The 17294-nt window shown below is 38.7% G+C and overlaps 1 protein-coding gene across 9 annotated transcripts in view; it reads left to right on the top strand.

The window, feature by feature from the left end:
• The window catches only part of LOC131429861 (tyrosine-protein phosphatase corkscrew), a 201671-nt gene extending 185452 nt beyond the window's left edge, over positions 1 to 16219 (top strand). For 8 of the 9 annotated variants that reach the window (XM_058594278.1, XM_058594277.1, XM_058594281.1 and 5 more), the window contains 4 exons: positions 4232 to 4421; positions 5478 to 5594; positions 5862 to 5926; positions 13463 to 16219. In XM_058594278.1, coding sequence (XP_058450261.1) covers positions 4232 to 4421; positions 5478 to 5594; positions 5862 to 5926; positions 13463 to 13521 — 431 coding nt within the window. In that variant the 3' untranslated portion in view covers positions 13522 to 16219. The remainder of the gene's footprint in view (positions 1 to 4231; positions 4422 to 5477; positions 5595 to 5861; positions 5927 to 13462) is intronic. The other variant, XM_058594283.1, reaches the window with a different exon arrangement.
• Positions 16220 to 17294: the final 1075 nt, after the last annotated feature.

The following is a 17294-nucleotide window of genomic DNA, read 5'->3' as shown; positions in this document are numbered from 1 at the left end:
CGTGAAATACTCAAAGTATGAGATGGAGCGAAAAAATGTAGAAAAAATCTTTCACGGTTCATGCATTGAGAGGCATCGAGTTCTTGTAGCATCACCTACCAGATTGACAATGTTGTATAATTTAGAGAAATAGTATCAATCCATCTTGAATATTGACTATCTAATTGCCACTTATTATGTGCGCTTCGTGTAATCTAAAATTCAATAATCATTCGAAAGCAAAATGCAAGGAAAATCTCTTAGTTTGACATTAGCGTTTCTAGAGCATAAACTTTTTATTGATTCACAACGACCAATAGTATTCATCTGACTCCATTACACACATTCTGGAATTCCGCCAGTCATTTAGTAAGCGACAATGTTGATACCCAATTAGGCACGTGGCTCGGAATGACGAACCACATGACTTAAGTATGCACTTCACACAAATCAACTTGTTGTACGCCAAAAGATTCTTTCATCGATCTAGTATTCCTTTCTTCGACGGCCAAACACTCATGCAACTCGTTATGCGCCAAACACCTTCCGATGATCTAGCGATCATTTTCGACTTTTCCAGTGAAACATTCCATTGTCCATACAATACAACTTTCTGGATTTTTCCCACTTTTCCGGCAAGATTTCCTAATATTTTTAATGTACGAACCCGGTGGGGGTAAAAATTGATCTAACAAAAAAAAATCATGTAAATCCGTCCATCCGTTCTTACGTGATGCGATTACAAAGAATGATCTCTGCATTTTTATATTTATAGATAAACAGTGCACACCCCGCGAATTTTGACATGAGCCGCCACTGTTTGTTTCGATTATAGAGGCTTTGATCTTAAGGTCATTCACTTGTGTGGGGTTGGAAATCGAATCCAGGCAGGCTGCGTGAAAGGGGTCAGGGACATTTCGCCGAAAGCCATGTCGCTGAAAGCCGTTTCGCCGAAAGGACCATTTCACCGAATCCTGCAATTGTCTTAATATCGTAATTGGAATTGATTTAAAATAAAGACAAATGAGAGCTGATAGCGTTAACGCCCGTTTAGTTAGCCTATAACTCTACTTCTTGAATAAAGATTGATTTATGATCGTGGTAGGTCGAGGAAGCCAAATCGGGTCTCAAAAAACTATTTTTTCGCCGTTCAATCGCTCCAATAATGCACAGTAATACTTGCTGTCGACGGTTTTTTATTCCTTTTTCAACGTAATTCACGAAAATTATACCATGATAATCCCAGGAAAGAGTCGGGACCTTCTCGAACTATTGAGCCTCTCTAGTCCGCTTCGGAACATCCGTGCCGGTATAGAAACATTGCCGGATATTCACTTACCTCTCTGTCAAATAATAAATTGACTATCTTTATTATCTGCAGAATCTTGCTCAAACTATGGTATGTGCACTCAGTACTAGTAGTTAAGTGTTGATCATTACGACACTCTCAAAAACGATTTACCATGGTTTACTCTGAAAAAGCATAATTATAATTACTCAACCTCAGCCTTAAACTTTTGTTTGATTTCTTTCGCAGTTTTGCCTTCCGACAATGTGTTTTAGAAAGGAAATCCTTTTTCATAGGTTTTATAAAATGTATAAAAAACGAATAGTTGTTCACAAAACTTGCCTTGTGAAAATATTCAACATCGACAGAAATGCGTACACACAATTATTCAATGTTCCTCTATTCTTTATGTTTCATCTTGATAATTTGAATCGTTAAATTTGCACTAACCAGTCAAAATCAATTGATCAATTTTTAACTAACGTTTGATGGAAAATTGCTTACATTCTCTGAATATAGATTTTAAATCCCTAATAAAAAAGTTAGCAACACTGCTTCAATGCATTTGTATCAGATTACGCTACACAAAATAAACAAAACTAATTATTTTCTGTTACAAGAGCAGTTTGCCGGAAAAATAAATAGTTTTACGACAACATTCCATATCTATTGCCTTTCGTGTGTTTAATTCAAGGTTCCTTTTTTGACGGATTACTAATAGAAGGTACGTAAATCTTTATATCGCAATAATTTCTGCAAGAGGAAATCCATATAGGAATGTGTTTGTTGCTAAACAAATGTGTCAGTGGAAGTAAGCTGAAACTGAAATAATTTTTCTCTAGCAGTTTTAAGGAAAACGGAAGAGTTTTAGACTAAGATTTTCGCTTTTCTTGAATGGCAAGTTTAAGCAGTATGAATCGATTGGTTTATTTTACAACCATATGAAAAATTTATTGGATAAACTCAGGAAAAGAGGCGCCGAATTTGTTTTTACGCACACATTGTTGGTATTACTCATACGCTTGCAAAGAGTCTTGCTCATTAACTCCATTGCACAAAACGGCTTTTGGCCAAACCCCAATATAACTAAAATTCAATATTGTTAACTTATGTTCTAGCATTCAGCATGACAAATGAAATCAGACATTTCGGCCAATATTCTATTCAGCGTGCCGCCATCTGTTGAAAACACCGAGAACTTACTTCTACACATTACGAGAAAAATAAGTAAATTTACGTCTCAATACATGTAGATAAGAGGAGCGTCGTAATTCACTTAAATTGACTACCAATCATGTCAATAGTTTCACAGCTCAATCAGCTGAATTTTCTGTCTTCTTCTTTTTTCTGGTTGGCGTCACCTCACTTGAGATGACGCCGATTGATGGCACAGTAACTTAGGCCATATTGTCAGTTAGTTTTCGTTTATAGTCCAATGGACTTTCTTTACACTGGACAACAAGCGAAAATCTCGCTGTGTGGCTATGTCGAATCGCCAAAGTACGGATAAAAATTTCTTCTATTTTGCGAAATACTCGAGTTTCCACCGCACTAACACGATTCAACGTGCTCACCCGTTGAGAGATTCACCGGAAGTGGAATTTGCCGTCGAAACAGTGTTCTTCTTCTTCTATGTTCGCAGCACCGACATCCGTCATACTGCGGCTACACCCTTATTAAACATAACTCAAAATTGAGTGACACATCACTCAAATTCATAAAAAGTGCACGTACACTTAATTTGAGTTACCACCTATCTGCTCATTTTTGCGTTAAGAGACGCAATTGTCAAAACTTAAGTAATTTTTACTCAAAATAAGAAAAAAATATTTCGTTCAAAATTTGAGTAAGTTCAACTCAAAATTTGAGTTCCTTGCTCTCAAAATTAAGAAATTTTTCTTCGTTAATTTTCATATACAAAGTTATTCTTCTTTCTTTTGAATGCGCAAAATAGTGATTGAAAACCGTTTCCTTTTGAACGGCTTGGAGTCAAAATTTAATTATTTTTATATCCTTATGTTGCACTTTTCATTAAGCATAATTGAAACCACAAAACATCTATGAGTGACGTTGATTCATGTTTTCAAAACCGGATCTAGAAACGGCAATGGAAAACGACGTGTTCTTGCATTCCTTATTTCGATAAGAATATTCCGAGAATGAAAACGAACTGAACTGCAAGAAATATTGTTTTCACTCAAATGTTTAAAAACTCAACGCTTACTCTAATGTATGAATAAATGCGAGAGAACTCATAGCAACGAGTTTATTTTACTCAAATCCATACTCAAATTTTGACATATTGTTCCAGTTTATGAATTTGAGTAATCGCAACTCAAACCATGAGTTATGTTCAAAGAGCGTGTACGAAAAGGGCTGCCCTGTCGAAACAGTCACCAAATCTATTTTGACTTGTTAGTAGATATTTTTATTACCCAAAAAAATATGGCATGCTTGGATTTACGTCATGCGTAATTCTTTTTTTTCTGATGTCGTTTTCGTTTGATGCCAAACCTAACCCAGTAACTGTGGTCAAACCGTTTCGAACCTAGTTTCAACGTCATTGAACTGAATATCGAGTCAGTTTCGAAACTGATTCTTATATCGAGGCTGCTTACTCCCCCGTTGCCAAGTGCGAATTCAACACAGTTTCGTGAAAATACCCTTGGTCTGTTCCAGCTTTTTTAAGCGAAAACGACATAAGAGTGTTGTAGATCTAATTGGAATTGAGGTACTGTATCCAAACAGCTCCGTTTGAAAATTAATTTTCCATATGATACGTAATCGTCCAAAGTTTTTACTGAATACATTAAACCGCTATTAATTATGAGATCTCTTTTCAATTTTAATCAAATCTAAAAATTTTGAACATTGACCAAATTGAATCTCAATTCAATAAGCCAATATAAATTACAGACCACTATCTAATATCGAAATTCTTGTTATTCTTCCCTTAACCCGCAGGGCTGGACTGCGAGATCGACATCCAGCGGACGATCCAGATGGTCCGTTCGCAGCGCAGTGGCATGGTCCAGACGGAGGCCCAGTACAAGTTTGTGTACTTTGCCGTACAGCACTACATCCAGACGCTGTGCCAGCGCAAGCGAGCCGAACAGCAGAGCCTCCAGGTTGGCCGGGAGTACACCAACATCAAGTACGTGGACGAGATCTACGTGTGATTAGTGCACTTCCTCCTTCTCCGTCACCGCCACCGCAGCAGTCCTCTCGAATCAGTGTGTGAGGCACATGAAACGCGTAGTCTTCCACTGAAAAAGAAAAAATAAACTACGTCAATCGATGGCGCGTTTCACGTTTCTCACATGCTCTTCTGTAGATAGGTCTTTTTCTATTTCGTTCGAGCCGTAACCGGTAGTCATATGCTAAACCAGCCAGACGCAATAAACATTGTAATAAATGCAAAAATAGCCTAAAAATAGAAAACCAGCCAACGCGCAACCCGCCGCCATGCACTAATTGTTAAGAACCAACCATTTTGTGATACTATTGTTAGTGAGAACTACTCCTCAAAACCGCAGATTTGAAACGTTTTGAAACAATGAAAACCAAAATGGAATTAATAAAACTTCTTTCCATATTCACGCTAGTGTTCTTTCCCTCTGAACATAATATAGGTATTAAAAATCTGTACCCGTTTCGAAATTGCTGATTGTTCTGATCGAGGCTCCGTTCGATTCAAGCGCGCTTGCGACTGATTAGCATTCCATCTTCATCCGGGGGCTTAAATGTGCTAATTTGTGTGACCTTGAAACCGCCCGATGGTAGTTTGCTAGCGTGCTCGTAAACATCACTAAACGACAAGCGCATGGTTGGTTCAAACTAAGCCACTTATCACCATAATAGGGCTATTAGCGCGTTGCGTTGGTTTTGCTGCTTTCGAAATGCGTCGTAGTTTTCTAGTGACGAATTTGATTAAATTACTACACGCGTGTTGTTTTTGAGTTTGCATAGCTAAATCGTTGTACAGCGCCGTCTGTTGGCACACCCCGCTCGGCTGCCTACATTCAGGACCTTTACTGTTACAGTAACCTGACACCTGATGCCTCTGCCATTCGGCAGAACCAATGCTGCTTGTTTACTATTTTGCTTTTTGAATACCGGTAAACTTGTTCTGCTCACTCTCAAACAACTGTCTTTCTTTCTTTCCACTTTTCTATGTTCTCTTCTCTCTTTTCATCCGTCCGATTCACAGATATGCATGTGATAGCAGCGAATTGCAGCGTTCGCCCCTGCCAGCATCCTTGTCGACACTTAGCCTAAACACTAGACAAGACTTGCAAAACAATCGCTCGCATAATCACACAACTAGGTACTGGAAATGAGATTGGTTTTGGGTTATTACGATTCTTTTTCGTGTTTCAACCAGCTAGGTTTCTTTTTTTTACCGGTCAGTTCTGGTTTCAATCGTTTCGTAGGCTGAGTTGTTGATTTGTGTTTTGATGAGATTTGTTAAATTTTGATTTTCTCGTTTGAACTTTCTATTTTTGTTATCTGAATTTGTTTTTCCTTTAGTCATTTTTGTTTGGTTTGAAAGTGCCCGAACTAATCGGTTTTTAATTATTCCCATCTACAACAGGTCCACGTCTGATTCACAATTACCACTGCCGAGGGCTGTGACTGACTTGATCAATGCTTCATCAGGTAAGTAGGCGTTGCTGAATATTGATTAAATTTTTTTTCTGTCAAACTAGTGTTTATATTTTGTGTTGCATTCATACTCATTCGATTCACTTCCGATGAATCTCTCAACGGGTTAGCACGGTATATCGTGATAGTGCGGTGAAAGTTCGAGTATTTCGCGAAAGAATTTTTATTCGTATTTTGGCGACCCGACGTTACCACACAGTGAGATTGGACTATAAACCAAAATTTACTCGCAATATAGCCTAAGTTGCTAAGCCAACAATCGGCGTCATCTCAAGTGAAGTGGTACCAACCAGAAAGAAGAAGAAGAAGATACTCATTCGATTCCATACCTTTTGCGGTGAAAGTCTTCACGGGAATTTCCATCTCAAAGAAACCAGCTCACAATTAGAAGCTGTCACTTGATCATAAGTAGAAGTTGGTAGTCTTAGTCAATTTTGATGTTTTGATAATTTAAAACTATGTTTCGAATGACGAGAGATTTAGTATTATTTTGCTTTGTGTTATGGGACGCTTCTACATATTCTTTAGGCGAACATATTTTAAAAAATAATAAAAGACAAGATAATTGTTTCAAATAGATTTTGAACCAGGCATGTCCATTATGATCATCACGCCACCAACATTTTGTCGGAAAAAACTATTTTTTTCGACAAAATGTTGGTGGCGTGATGTTCATAATGACATCAAGTTCATCCAAGAAAATACTTTTGTCTCTGCAGCGGCTTCCGTAATAAGTACACTCTAAAAAAATTGTATTTTACAGGTGACTTAATCTCTCATACGGTGTAATTCATAAAGACCTGATTTGTCAAATGACGGAAAATTTTGTTTGTAATGACTTAATGTTAGATGAGCTTGAATTTTACTGGTTTCGACTGTAACTTGCGTTCTACTAGCAGGTGCGACTGTATGAATTTAAATGCCCCTTTTACCGGCCAAGCAGATGCATGCTTCTGTGGCTCAGTCGATGAACAGACGTACTTGCGATCCAATGATTCTCGGTTCAAGTCGCGGTGGGTTGCTATAAAATTCTTTTATTTTATTTCAATGAATTTCATGTCATGGAGTTTCAGACACAATATTAAATGTTCTTCCATGTAAATTTGCGTGAACTGCGATGCTCCATTTATGTGCATCTAATAAGATGTAAAAAATGTTAAGTGTGTACCTTAATCCATTTCGCTCGATTTCCACCGTGAAGTGATACCGACAATAAGGGTCACAATCACTTCACTTGGTTTTCACCGTGTAGTGATACCGGTAATAACATAAGGGCCAGTGTGTTGACTATCTCGGACTATACCTATTACCTATATATTACGCCAAAAATGTCAAGTCTTGGTTTTACATTCCTTTTGTGGAATTTCAACAGACTTCGCAGCCAATTTATTGCGTGGCTAGTACTAGGGTCCTATTGACACTAAGAACTCTTCCAGATCGGGGTTCGAACATTCTACAACTGGCTTGTAAGATCTGCGTCCTATGCGTTGATCAGTTAACCCGGTGCTTCGCGCATACCTGACTGTGAACTAAACACACAAACGCGAGCGCACTTCGAAAGCGTGTTTGGACAATCTGAAGTGGAATCGAGTGGACTTTTGGCGACAAATGCGTAACTGTTGATGAAGCCTTGAATCACTATTATATTCCAGAGAACAGAGAAAGTGCCTGGTAATGGACTGAAGCCAGCACGGGTGCTCCGAAGGCTGCTCAAAGGGAAGGGAAGGGCAATGAAGTCGGGATTCTGTTACTGTAATGGCACGAAAGAAGATAGACCATCTACATCGAGTATTTCTGCACATTATGCTAGTGATTGAATCGCTGGGAAACGACCTTATGTGAAGCAGTAAAACAGTTGTTTGTACAAGATAATGCACCGGAACACAAAAGCATTGAAACCATGACTGACATCAACGATTCAGGGTTCCATATAGAGATGGGCAAAACAGTTCATTTCTAGCAACCTCTCAGAACTTGACAGTTCTACCGAAAGAACTCCTGAATCGTTCGTTCGTTCTTCAGAAATTTTTAATGTTTTTGTAAAAATCGTATGAGAGCAAATATTTATATTTCGTTGGTATCAAGCTCTTTAATGGAACGCAGTTACTTTTGATGTGGAACACATCTTTTTTTTCTATATAGAGGTGCAAATCAGAAACTCAAAGCAAAATACACGTAGAAATATGGTCAGGTTTTAAACACTTACAGCTCAGTATATTTTGTATCAATTATTAATATTATTTCATTATTTGATTGGAAATATTTCTAAGATCCGATTTGAATGTATCAAGCAACGTATTTTCAATTATAAATTATTCAAATTTTGATTAGCAGCGAGCAGTGTCGTATTTTGTCTGCTAAAAATCTCCGGCATATCGGATTTCCCTGCCATAGACGACGGTTTTGAAGCAATAAGCGATATATCAAAGTGAAAGCATCGCTCTGATTGGTCAATCGATGCAAAAGCGAAGCTGTTGGAAGCACGCGAATCTATAAATAGAATCGAAATTATAGCTAACATTTCAGACCTACGCGTAGCATGCTAGAGGTAGGTTGTTGCTAGACAGCAAGCCAAAAAATGTCATAAAACGATTTGAAGCTTTAATTGGTATGCTCTGATCTTGTGTCATGCAAACTCGGATGAAATTCCGTTTCGCAAGAGAAATTGACAAATACCCAGGGTAAATTTTGAGGGTTGCCAGCATACATTTTATTATTTTGATGAGAAGTTCCATCACATTAATCTATCGTATGGGTTGGACATTACATGGATTCCAATAAACAATGAAAAAATATTCAACTTTCACAAAGATTGAATGTCTGTGTGTTTGGCAGCCTTCTCGAGCCAATTTTGGAAGATTTTTCAACATTGAGTTCCATGAACAATAGAGTACTTATTACCTTATTAACTTGACAATTCATACTTCGTTCTCTGAATTTATTTTACAGTGTCAACATTGTGGATGACGCCCTTTTCTTTCAAATGTTTGTCTCTTCCTCACCTTTTGAATGACTTCAATGCCCCATCCTCCTCTCTTGAACTCTACCCCCTTTGAATGACTTCATTTTGGGTAATGGCCAAAAGCCAACTCATTGTAATTAACCAGAAATGTTTCAATTTCAATTGATATTTCATCATTCAGGATCAGCCCCATGGGGTTGTTCGAGCCATTGATGTGGAACAAGGCAACCAAAATTCCTAATGATCTACAATCAAAAAGTTCAATCAATCTCAACCAACACCGAACATCATTTGTCTTGATTTGCATTTGTTTTATAACCGACGAAATCCCATATACATGCAATTATATCTTTGTACATACCTGCGATTTCGATACCCTCTCAGCAGGCCGTTCAATTTTGTTGATTTTTGAGCGCTTGCCGGCCACATCGAGAGTCTTTTTACACGTTTATGAGAGAGCATGGAGAGAAATGTAATACGCACAACGAGTCACACGGTTTTACGCTAACTGGCCTCAGCTCTTAAAGCTTCAAATCGTTTTCTGGCACGTTTTTGACTTGCTGTCTAGCAACAACCTACCTCTAGCATGCTAGGAATAGGACTGAAACGTTAGCTGTGTGTGTGTAAAGTATTATTTATTCATTATTTGTTATGTGTTTGTTATACAATGTTTGTTTTACATTTTAAGTGATTTGGCCCTTTAGCCCGAAATGTTGTTCTAGGGTATCCAGGGAAGCCAACCCATGCACTTCACTGGTTCTCGTCCAAGGGGGCAGATTTAGAATCATTTTTAGAATTTTATTTTGAACTCGCTGGAGCTTTAGCTTGTGTGTTCGTGCACAACCCCGCCAAACGGGGACTGCGTATTCGATTGCGGGATAGATGATTTGTTTGTAGACATCCATCCGATTCTTCAGGCACAGTTTTGATGTTCTACATATCAACGGGTACAGAGACCTGATGAGTATGTTACATTTGATGATAATTTTTTCAACATGTGACCTGAACATCAGATGTCTGTCATACGTTAGTCCTAGATAGACCACTTCGTCGGACCATTGCACGTCAGCGCCACCGAACCGAATTCTGCATTCGTCAGACGAAACAAGTCTAGTCGATCTCGAATGCGGAAACAGGATGACCTGAGTTTTCGCCGCATTGATTACAATTTTCCAGTTGGTGAAATATTCATTTAGAGCATCCAGACCCCTCTGCAGTTTGTTCTTCAGAATACTGACGACTCGTCCATCATAAAGGATGGCCGTATCGTCAGCAAACTGTGACAAGACACCACCCCTCGGAAGAGGTGGGATGTCTGATGTGAAAATGGTATACAGGATGGGACCCAGGATACTTCCTTGGGGCACACCTGCAGGGATGGAAAATTTGTCCGATTGAACATTTTGCAGAGAAACCTGAAAAGCTCTATTTGATAGATAACTTTTGATGATCTTAATGAGATACATCGGAAAATTGTATCGATGAAGCTTGTACAACAGGCCATCGTGCCACACATTGTCGAACGCTTTTTCGATGTCCAAGATCGCCATTGCTGTCGTCTTGGAAATCGACTTGTTCCGTCGAATGATGTTTGATACTCTAGTGAGCTGATGGATGGTGGATCTTCCTTTCCGGAACCCAAACTGTTCCTCCAGGAAGACACTCTGTTGTTCTGCGAATGCGAGGATTCGGCTTTGGATCGATTTCTCAAACAGCTTAGACAGGGCAGAGAGTAAGCTGATGGGCCGATAGCTCTTAGAAAAAGAAGGATCTTTTCCCGGTTTCAGTACTGGGATAACTTTAGCTAACTTCCACATTGAAGGGAAGTAGCCAAGCTCCCAGCACCGGTTAAACATTTTAGCTAGAACAGCAAATGAGCTAGTGCTCAAATGCTTTAGCTCGATGTTAAAAGTATTGTCGAAACCGGGGGCCTTCATATTTTTTGATTTTTTCGCATAGGCTATCAGCTCATCGGCTGTAACTCTACTTTCCTCTATTACAAAACTGTTTGATCGATCTATTTCGGCCACGCTATCGGCAACGGCCGCTTCATGTGGGCTAACTATGTTGTGTGTACACACACACTGCCGTCCCAGTTCGTTCGCTTTCTCTAAAGGTGTTATTAAATGATTTCCGTCTTCTGCGCCCTCGGACGGAACCAGTGGAGGGACAGGTCTTGGATTTTTCTTCAACACCTTTGCCAAAGACCAGAAGGGCTTGGAAAGGGGAGTTATTTGTTGAAGAGTTCGTTGAAAGTCTTTGTTCCGTAGATCTTTCATCCTCTCCTGGATTACCCTAGTTAGATGGTTAAAGGTGATTTTCTTATGAGGATCACCTGTTCTTTGATATTGCCTCCGAAAGATATTTCGGAGACGGATGATATTTTTAGTTATACTGTCTATTTGGAGAGAGGTACTCACCCTACTTTCCAATGGAATCGTTCTGTCCCTGGCTACAGCAATCGCTTGTTGAATTGATGAAAGGGCTGAGTCGATTTCCACCGGGGAACCCAGCGGCATATCGACGTCGATGTCCTCGTTGATGATGTGTTGGAACTGCTCCCAGTCGACCCGATGATAATTTCTGCGTTGAGATGCTGGTGCTGTCTCGGCTGAAGAGCCTATCGTCAACACCACCGGATAGTGGTCAGACGATAGCTCGCTATGGACGACCGGGGAGCTGTTGATGGCGATGTCGGAGACGAAGATGTCCAGTATGGAATGGACCCCTGAACGTGAGAGTCGTGTTGGGCAGTCCGGTGCGATGATGTTGTATTGGCCAGCTTCAAAGTGTTCAGCAAGGACCATTCCATTTGAAACGTTAGCTTTAATTTCGCTTCTATTTATAGATTCGCGTGCTTCCAGCAGCTTCGCTTTTGCATCGGTTGACCAATCAGAGCGATGCTCTCTCTTTGATACACCTTCACCTTACTCCTTCAAAACCGTCGTCTATGGCAGGGAAATCCGGAATGCCAAAGATAGGACATTGCTCGCTACTAATCAAAATTTCAATCACTTATAATTGAAAATACGTGGCTTGATACATTCCAATCGAAACGTAGAAATATTTCCTATCAAATGATGAAATAATATTAATAATTGATACAAAATAGACTGAGCTGTAAGTGTTCAAAACCTGACCACATTTCTACGTGTAGTTTTTCTTGAGTTTCTGATTTGCACCACTATATAGAAAATAAAGATGTGTTCCACATCAAAAAACTGAAATCCAAAGGGTCAAATTTTCACGTTCTTCGGTTTTCGTGGTGGTAGAATTGAGTCCGGACTGATACCAGGATGTCATTTTGCGTGTTTAAACCGGTTAAACGGGTCGAAAAACAAAACAGCCATCCAGCAAATACGCAATGTCGTGTACCCGAAAGCGGATATAAAATAAGCCTATGTTGATTCTTAGATTTTAATTTTACTTACTCGGTAAGGTTGTGGATTTTGGTATGCAAATGTGCAAAAAATCCGCCTAAAATAAAATGCCCTTTACCGAGAATTTACCGATCTGTAGCTGATTTTTTTTCAGTAAAAATAACACTTCATCACAGCGGCACCTTAAGGTACTGCTGTCAACAAATGTTTAATTGTGCTGATATATCAGTAGAATGAGAATGTTCGGTAGTTCGGCTGTACTAAACTCGTTAAAAGATGAAAAAAATCGGATGAAGGTTAGTGTGTATCGTTCGGTCACCAGTTTGATAGTTGAATGAATTACAATAATTTTTTTTTCTAAATCTGTCAACAATTGCCGAACAGTTCTGTAAACGCTGTGAGCTCTAACCAGTGATACGGTGAACTAAATGATCATTCTACTTATTTGTTTGATAGAAAATTGAAAAAGTATTCTAAAGTCATATTAGTTTATAATTGAGCGAAGCTCAGGCGAGTTTAAACGGACTTGCCTCCTTCGGCAAAACAATAACATCGTTGGCCTAATACCAATCCATAACCGGTTTCGCGCAAAACGGAGTGTCACATTCGTGAGATCGAGGGAAGAGCAACAGACACCTTTGGAGTAATTCTTCTTCATATATTTGGTCGTTACCTAAGGCTTGCAGAAGTTGTCGCATCCACAGATCGCCTGCCACACCAAGTACTTCTTGGAAAGTGTCGACCTTGTTCTTCCGAAACTTTTTCGGAATACCTCTCGTCGTCGTAATTCTGTTTATCGGTTCAGTTTAGCGGCTTCCTTTACCTCCAAGACAAAATCCATCCTGATTAATTTTCTTTTGAACGAACCAGAAGGAAGAATTGTCACTCAGCCTCGGTCTCATGAAAGTCTTAATTACTTTTTCCTCAGTGTAGGAGCGCTGTAAACATTATGCAGTGCGTTCAGATATTTGGTGAACCGAGCTTTTGATTAGTATGGGATTCGGTAATGGCCTACTTGTATTGATTATGAATTTATTTGATATTATTTTACACTGAGTTAGGAGAATCGGTCGTAGAAATTCATATCATATCATTCATTCTTGTCATTTTACACAACTATAAGCTAAAATTATTTCATTCTTTCCAATCTTTTCTTACATTCGACCGACTGACCAACCAAACAACCAGTATATGAGAACATTCCCAAAGATTCGCGACCACCACCAACACCACCACGGAAATCATGACAGATGGATTTTTAAGGCCGCTACCGACGCCGTCGCCACAGCACCCCCAAACGTCGAACGATTGAGTGAATCAATCAAGAAATCATAAATCCGAAAAGAATGTACCTATTGTAGGACTAAACGTGAATGCATGCAAAAACAAACAAACAAACAAACACACGGCTTATAAATAGTGTGACGCTTCTAAATTGTTGAGAAAAATCTATGATGAATCCGCACTCAAGCGCACGGCAAGGTTGGTAGGACCGCTGACCGTCAAACCGAATAGAAACGCGTTTGACAGCACGGTGACAGCCGTCTGAGAGGGATAACCCTGTCGGTAAACTGTCGAACCTTTCGGTTACTGTGTTTGTCAAACGTGTTTCCAGTTCTGTTTCTGCTTTATTGTTTTGTTCGGGTACCCCAGACCATGTGGAGCTTGTTTTTGTTTTGTTTCATTTACTGGTCGTTTTTGTGCATCCTGTCAGGATCAATTGATAAAGTAGAGTTATTGGTAGGAAACACGACAAAAGAGAGAAAAAAAAAGCAACGGACTAATGCAAACACAGGTATTGCGTGATAATGTTTATAATTATGGACGAGAAAGTGAAAGCTACTACTCTCCTTAGGATTAGTGGAGTAAATTTGTGTTAACTCGACGTGACAAGGTCTCATACTAGAAGTGAAAACAAAAATTGAAAAAAAACCGAAAGAGCAAATTAGTGTATCTAGTCTTAACAAATTTTCTGCAAAGAAGGATAAACGAGATCGAGACCCACTTTTTCTTCTCTTGCTCGATGGCTGAACAGACGGCACGCAATCGATTTAGATCTTTTACTATTGTTTTTTTTTTGACAATTGCTAAACCATTTGTCAGATAGCAGCAAGATCAGATCCGCATTCAGCCTACGGTGCCGGAGGAGAAAACACCTGGAAATTGGACAGACACTCGGATGAATAAGCTACAAATGTGATTTAAACAAAAAATAAATAAAAACTAACAAATCATGTGCGACACACGAAAGGTGGAAAAACAGTAAATCGATAGGAAAATGTGCGCACCCTAAATATATTGCAACTAGGAAGAGATCGGATTCTATGTTTTTTTTTATTGTTGTTAAGTTTCGCGATTTACGCTGCCGCTGTGGAGGAATGAGAATTACCCGAATTAGATTAGTTGAAAAGTTAGCTCGTTAAGCTGTTGTATCGCATCCAATATATATTTTTTTATGATATGATTCTCTTTCGTTTTTCCGTTGGATTTGCATCAGCATCAGCAGGAAAGGAAGACAGAAATAAGGTTTTATTGTAAAATTCTATGTTTTATAGCTATCGCAAACGAAAACTCAATGAATATATCATTACACACATCGTTTATTTTTTTTTTCGTTGAACGTTAAGTTATTTGTTTTATTATCACATTATCCTTTTGTGTAACTAAATATCCTGAAAAAAAAGAATCGACGCAACTTTGCACTGTTGTAGAAACCGATATAATCAAACAATATAAATGTGCTGAATGTTCTACAGAATAGTAATTGTCACTTTCACTGAAAAGAATCGTAAAAGTTTTACCTTTAGGGAAAATCAGTACTTGTTATAAATTCGCCTGAAAAAAAAAACAATTCGTGACCTAGAATAATACCAAAAGATACAATTGATAACAATGTTGAAAGTTTGGGTTTACGTGATCCATTCACTGCTTCATACGAAACTGTCACTCTTTTTTGGCAGGAAGAGAATTCTCTCAATCAATGCATTAATGTTTTGTTGTTGAACCCGTCTCTCCTTCCACAATCAAGCATAGCTTTCAATTCAAATGCGTAGCCTACTATGCCTTCCCTCTACTGGGCTAGTGTTTTGTTTTGCGACTGCTACGTCATAAGAGTAACTGCAAACACTGCCGCTAAACAAATCTGTTTGCTGGACAATAATTTGTTGACAAAAACGCCTACTTGTGTACCGTTTCTTAGCAACACCTCTCGTAGAAATCAGAGCGTCTACCGTTGAATGATCTTCCCTGTAGTTATGTTCGATAAACAATGTGAACCGAAGACCTAGAAGTGAACATTTAGCTAGTACTATCGCTCTTTAGCTGATAGCGTTGTGGCAATCAGCAGCGAAACTTGAAATGGCCCAATTGAACCGCATAACGTTAAACAGACAAAAAAAAAAGAATACAAACTATTACTCCCACAATAAAACGTACTGTATAAGATACAAAAAAAAACAAATGTCGCAAACTAGAACACCGAATGAAACCAATAAACAAATTAATATTACAAGATTACAAAAAAAATCAAGAGATAAATATAATGAAGATCCAGACAATTATAATCCCCCTTCCTTCCTAGAAAACTCCTTTTATGATAAAAAAAAATTCAAACTGAATGTGATTATAGAGCTGATATGTTGAATAAATATACTGATTAAAAGAAGAATAACACACAAAAAAAAAACAAACTAATCATGGAATACCGAGCCACACGTGCTGTCATTGATGCACAACAGAAAAGGAAGAAAAAAAACGAAAATGGGACAAAACGATGTGCTCGTCGTCTAGGCAGAAACAAATTTAATTATATACTATCGATAGCGAGAGCAGGCATACGAAAACAGAGTTTAACTAGTTATGGATTGAAATAATAAAGATTACAAACTAAAAAAAAGAAGAAGTTATAAGTGAGATCATACACTTCCGTGATAGAAAGTGAGATAAGCTAATGTTTCCGTTATTGCTTCTAGAACTGATATCCGAAGGCATCATTTTCTGGCTCTATAACAGGTGTGTCAGTTAGTAATGCAAGTTTTTTTTCTTTCTTTCCACCTGCTCACGAATATCACGAAACAATCCAGTTGTATGTCCATTTTTCGACATCTTCAAATAAATAGTGAAATGTTGCTCAGTAAGTGTGTGAAACATCGATGAAAACAAACGATAGTCAGAAAGGGACAAGTTTTGGGAGTATGCCGTGTGGGGCTGTGGAAGCTAACATCTGAATTCAGGGTGATGATTTTCACCCCTTCAGTTGTGTGTGCGGAGGTGTTGTCGTGCAGCAAAATGACTTTCTCATGTTTTATGGAGAATTCTTGTCGTTTTTTCAAGCAAAACTGGCGGTAGCGATTAGTGTTGATTGTATTGATGTATTGATTCCATCAGATGCATAGTATCGTTTTCTATCCGAAACGAATAGGTTTTGTAGTTGGCTAGGGCGGACCAGTGATTTTCTGCGCTCTGTCCCGATCCGGTGCAGAAAACCCTTGGTTTCATGCCAAGAAAGCAAACTTCCGTTCACCGCTTTTCACTTTTCCTGCTCTCCATCAGCTGATTAGGAACCCGTTTACCCACCTTCTGAATTTTGTCCATGACGTTGATCTCTCCGTCATTTTTATTCGAATTTAGATCATTTATTTTTGTTTTCGCTTAACAATCCTTGCAAATCGGCATTTTCAAATGTTTTGTGTTAACCAGATTGTCTGTCACTCTGAAATCCATACTTTTAAATCGTGTTAATATGTCGTGACCTATAGAATATGTCCTCCGTAAAGTTTAACGAAAATTCAATTGGATTCTGAGCACCTTTCCAAATCAAAATAATTTTGTATGACACTAACTTGCTATTGACATATCCGGAATGGTGTTTTCTTTAACCTGATGTTGCAGCTAAAACCAGTTTTAATCCCCAGGAACTGTTAAAAAAATTTCATTGAATCTTCAAAAAAGACACCAATGAAGTGAGTTCCGTTTACGGAGTTTTTGACCACTGTTTCCGGTACTTTCGGAACCGAAATCT

Source organism: Malaya genurostris, chromosome 2 (assembly GCF_030247185.1).
Source record: "Malaya genurostris strain Urasoe2022 chromosome 2, Malgen_1.1, whole genome shotgun sequence".
Classification (NCBI taxonomy): Eukaryota; Metazoa; Arthropoda; class Insecta; order Diptera; family Culicidae; genus Malaya; species Malaya genurostris.
Note: the sequence above shows the minus strand (reverse complement) of the source record. Positions and strands in the feature narration are given on the sequence as shown.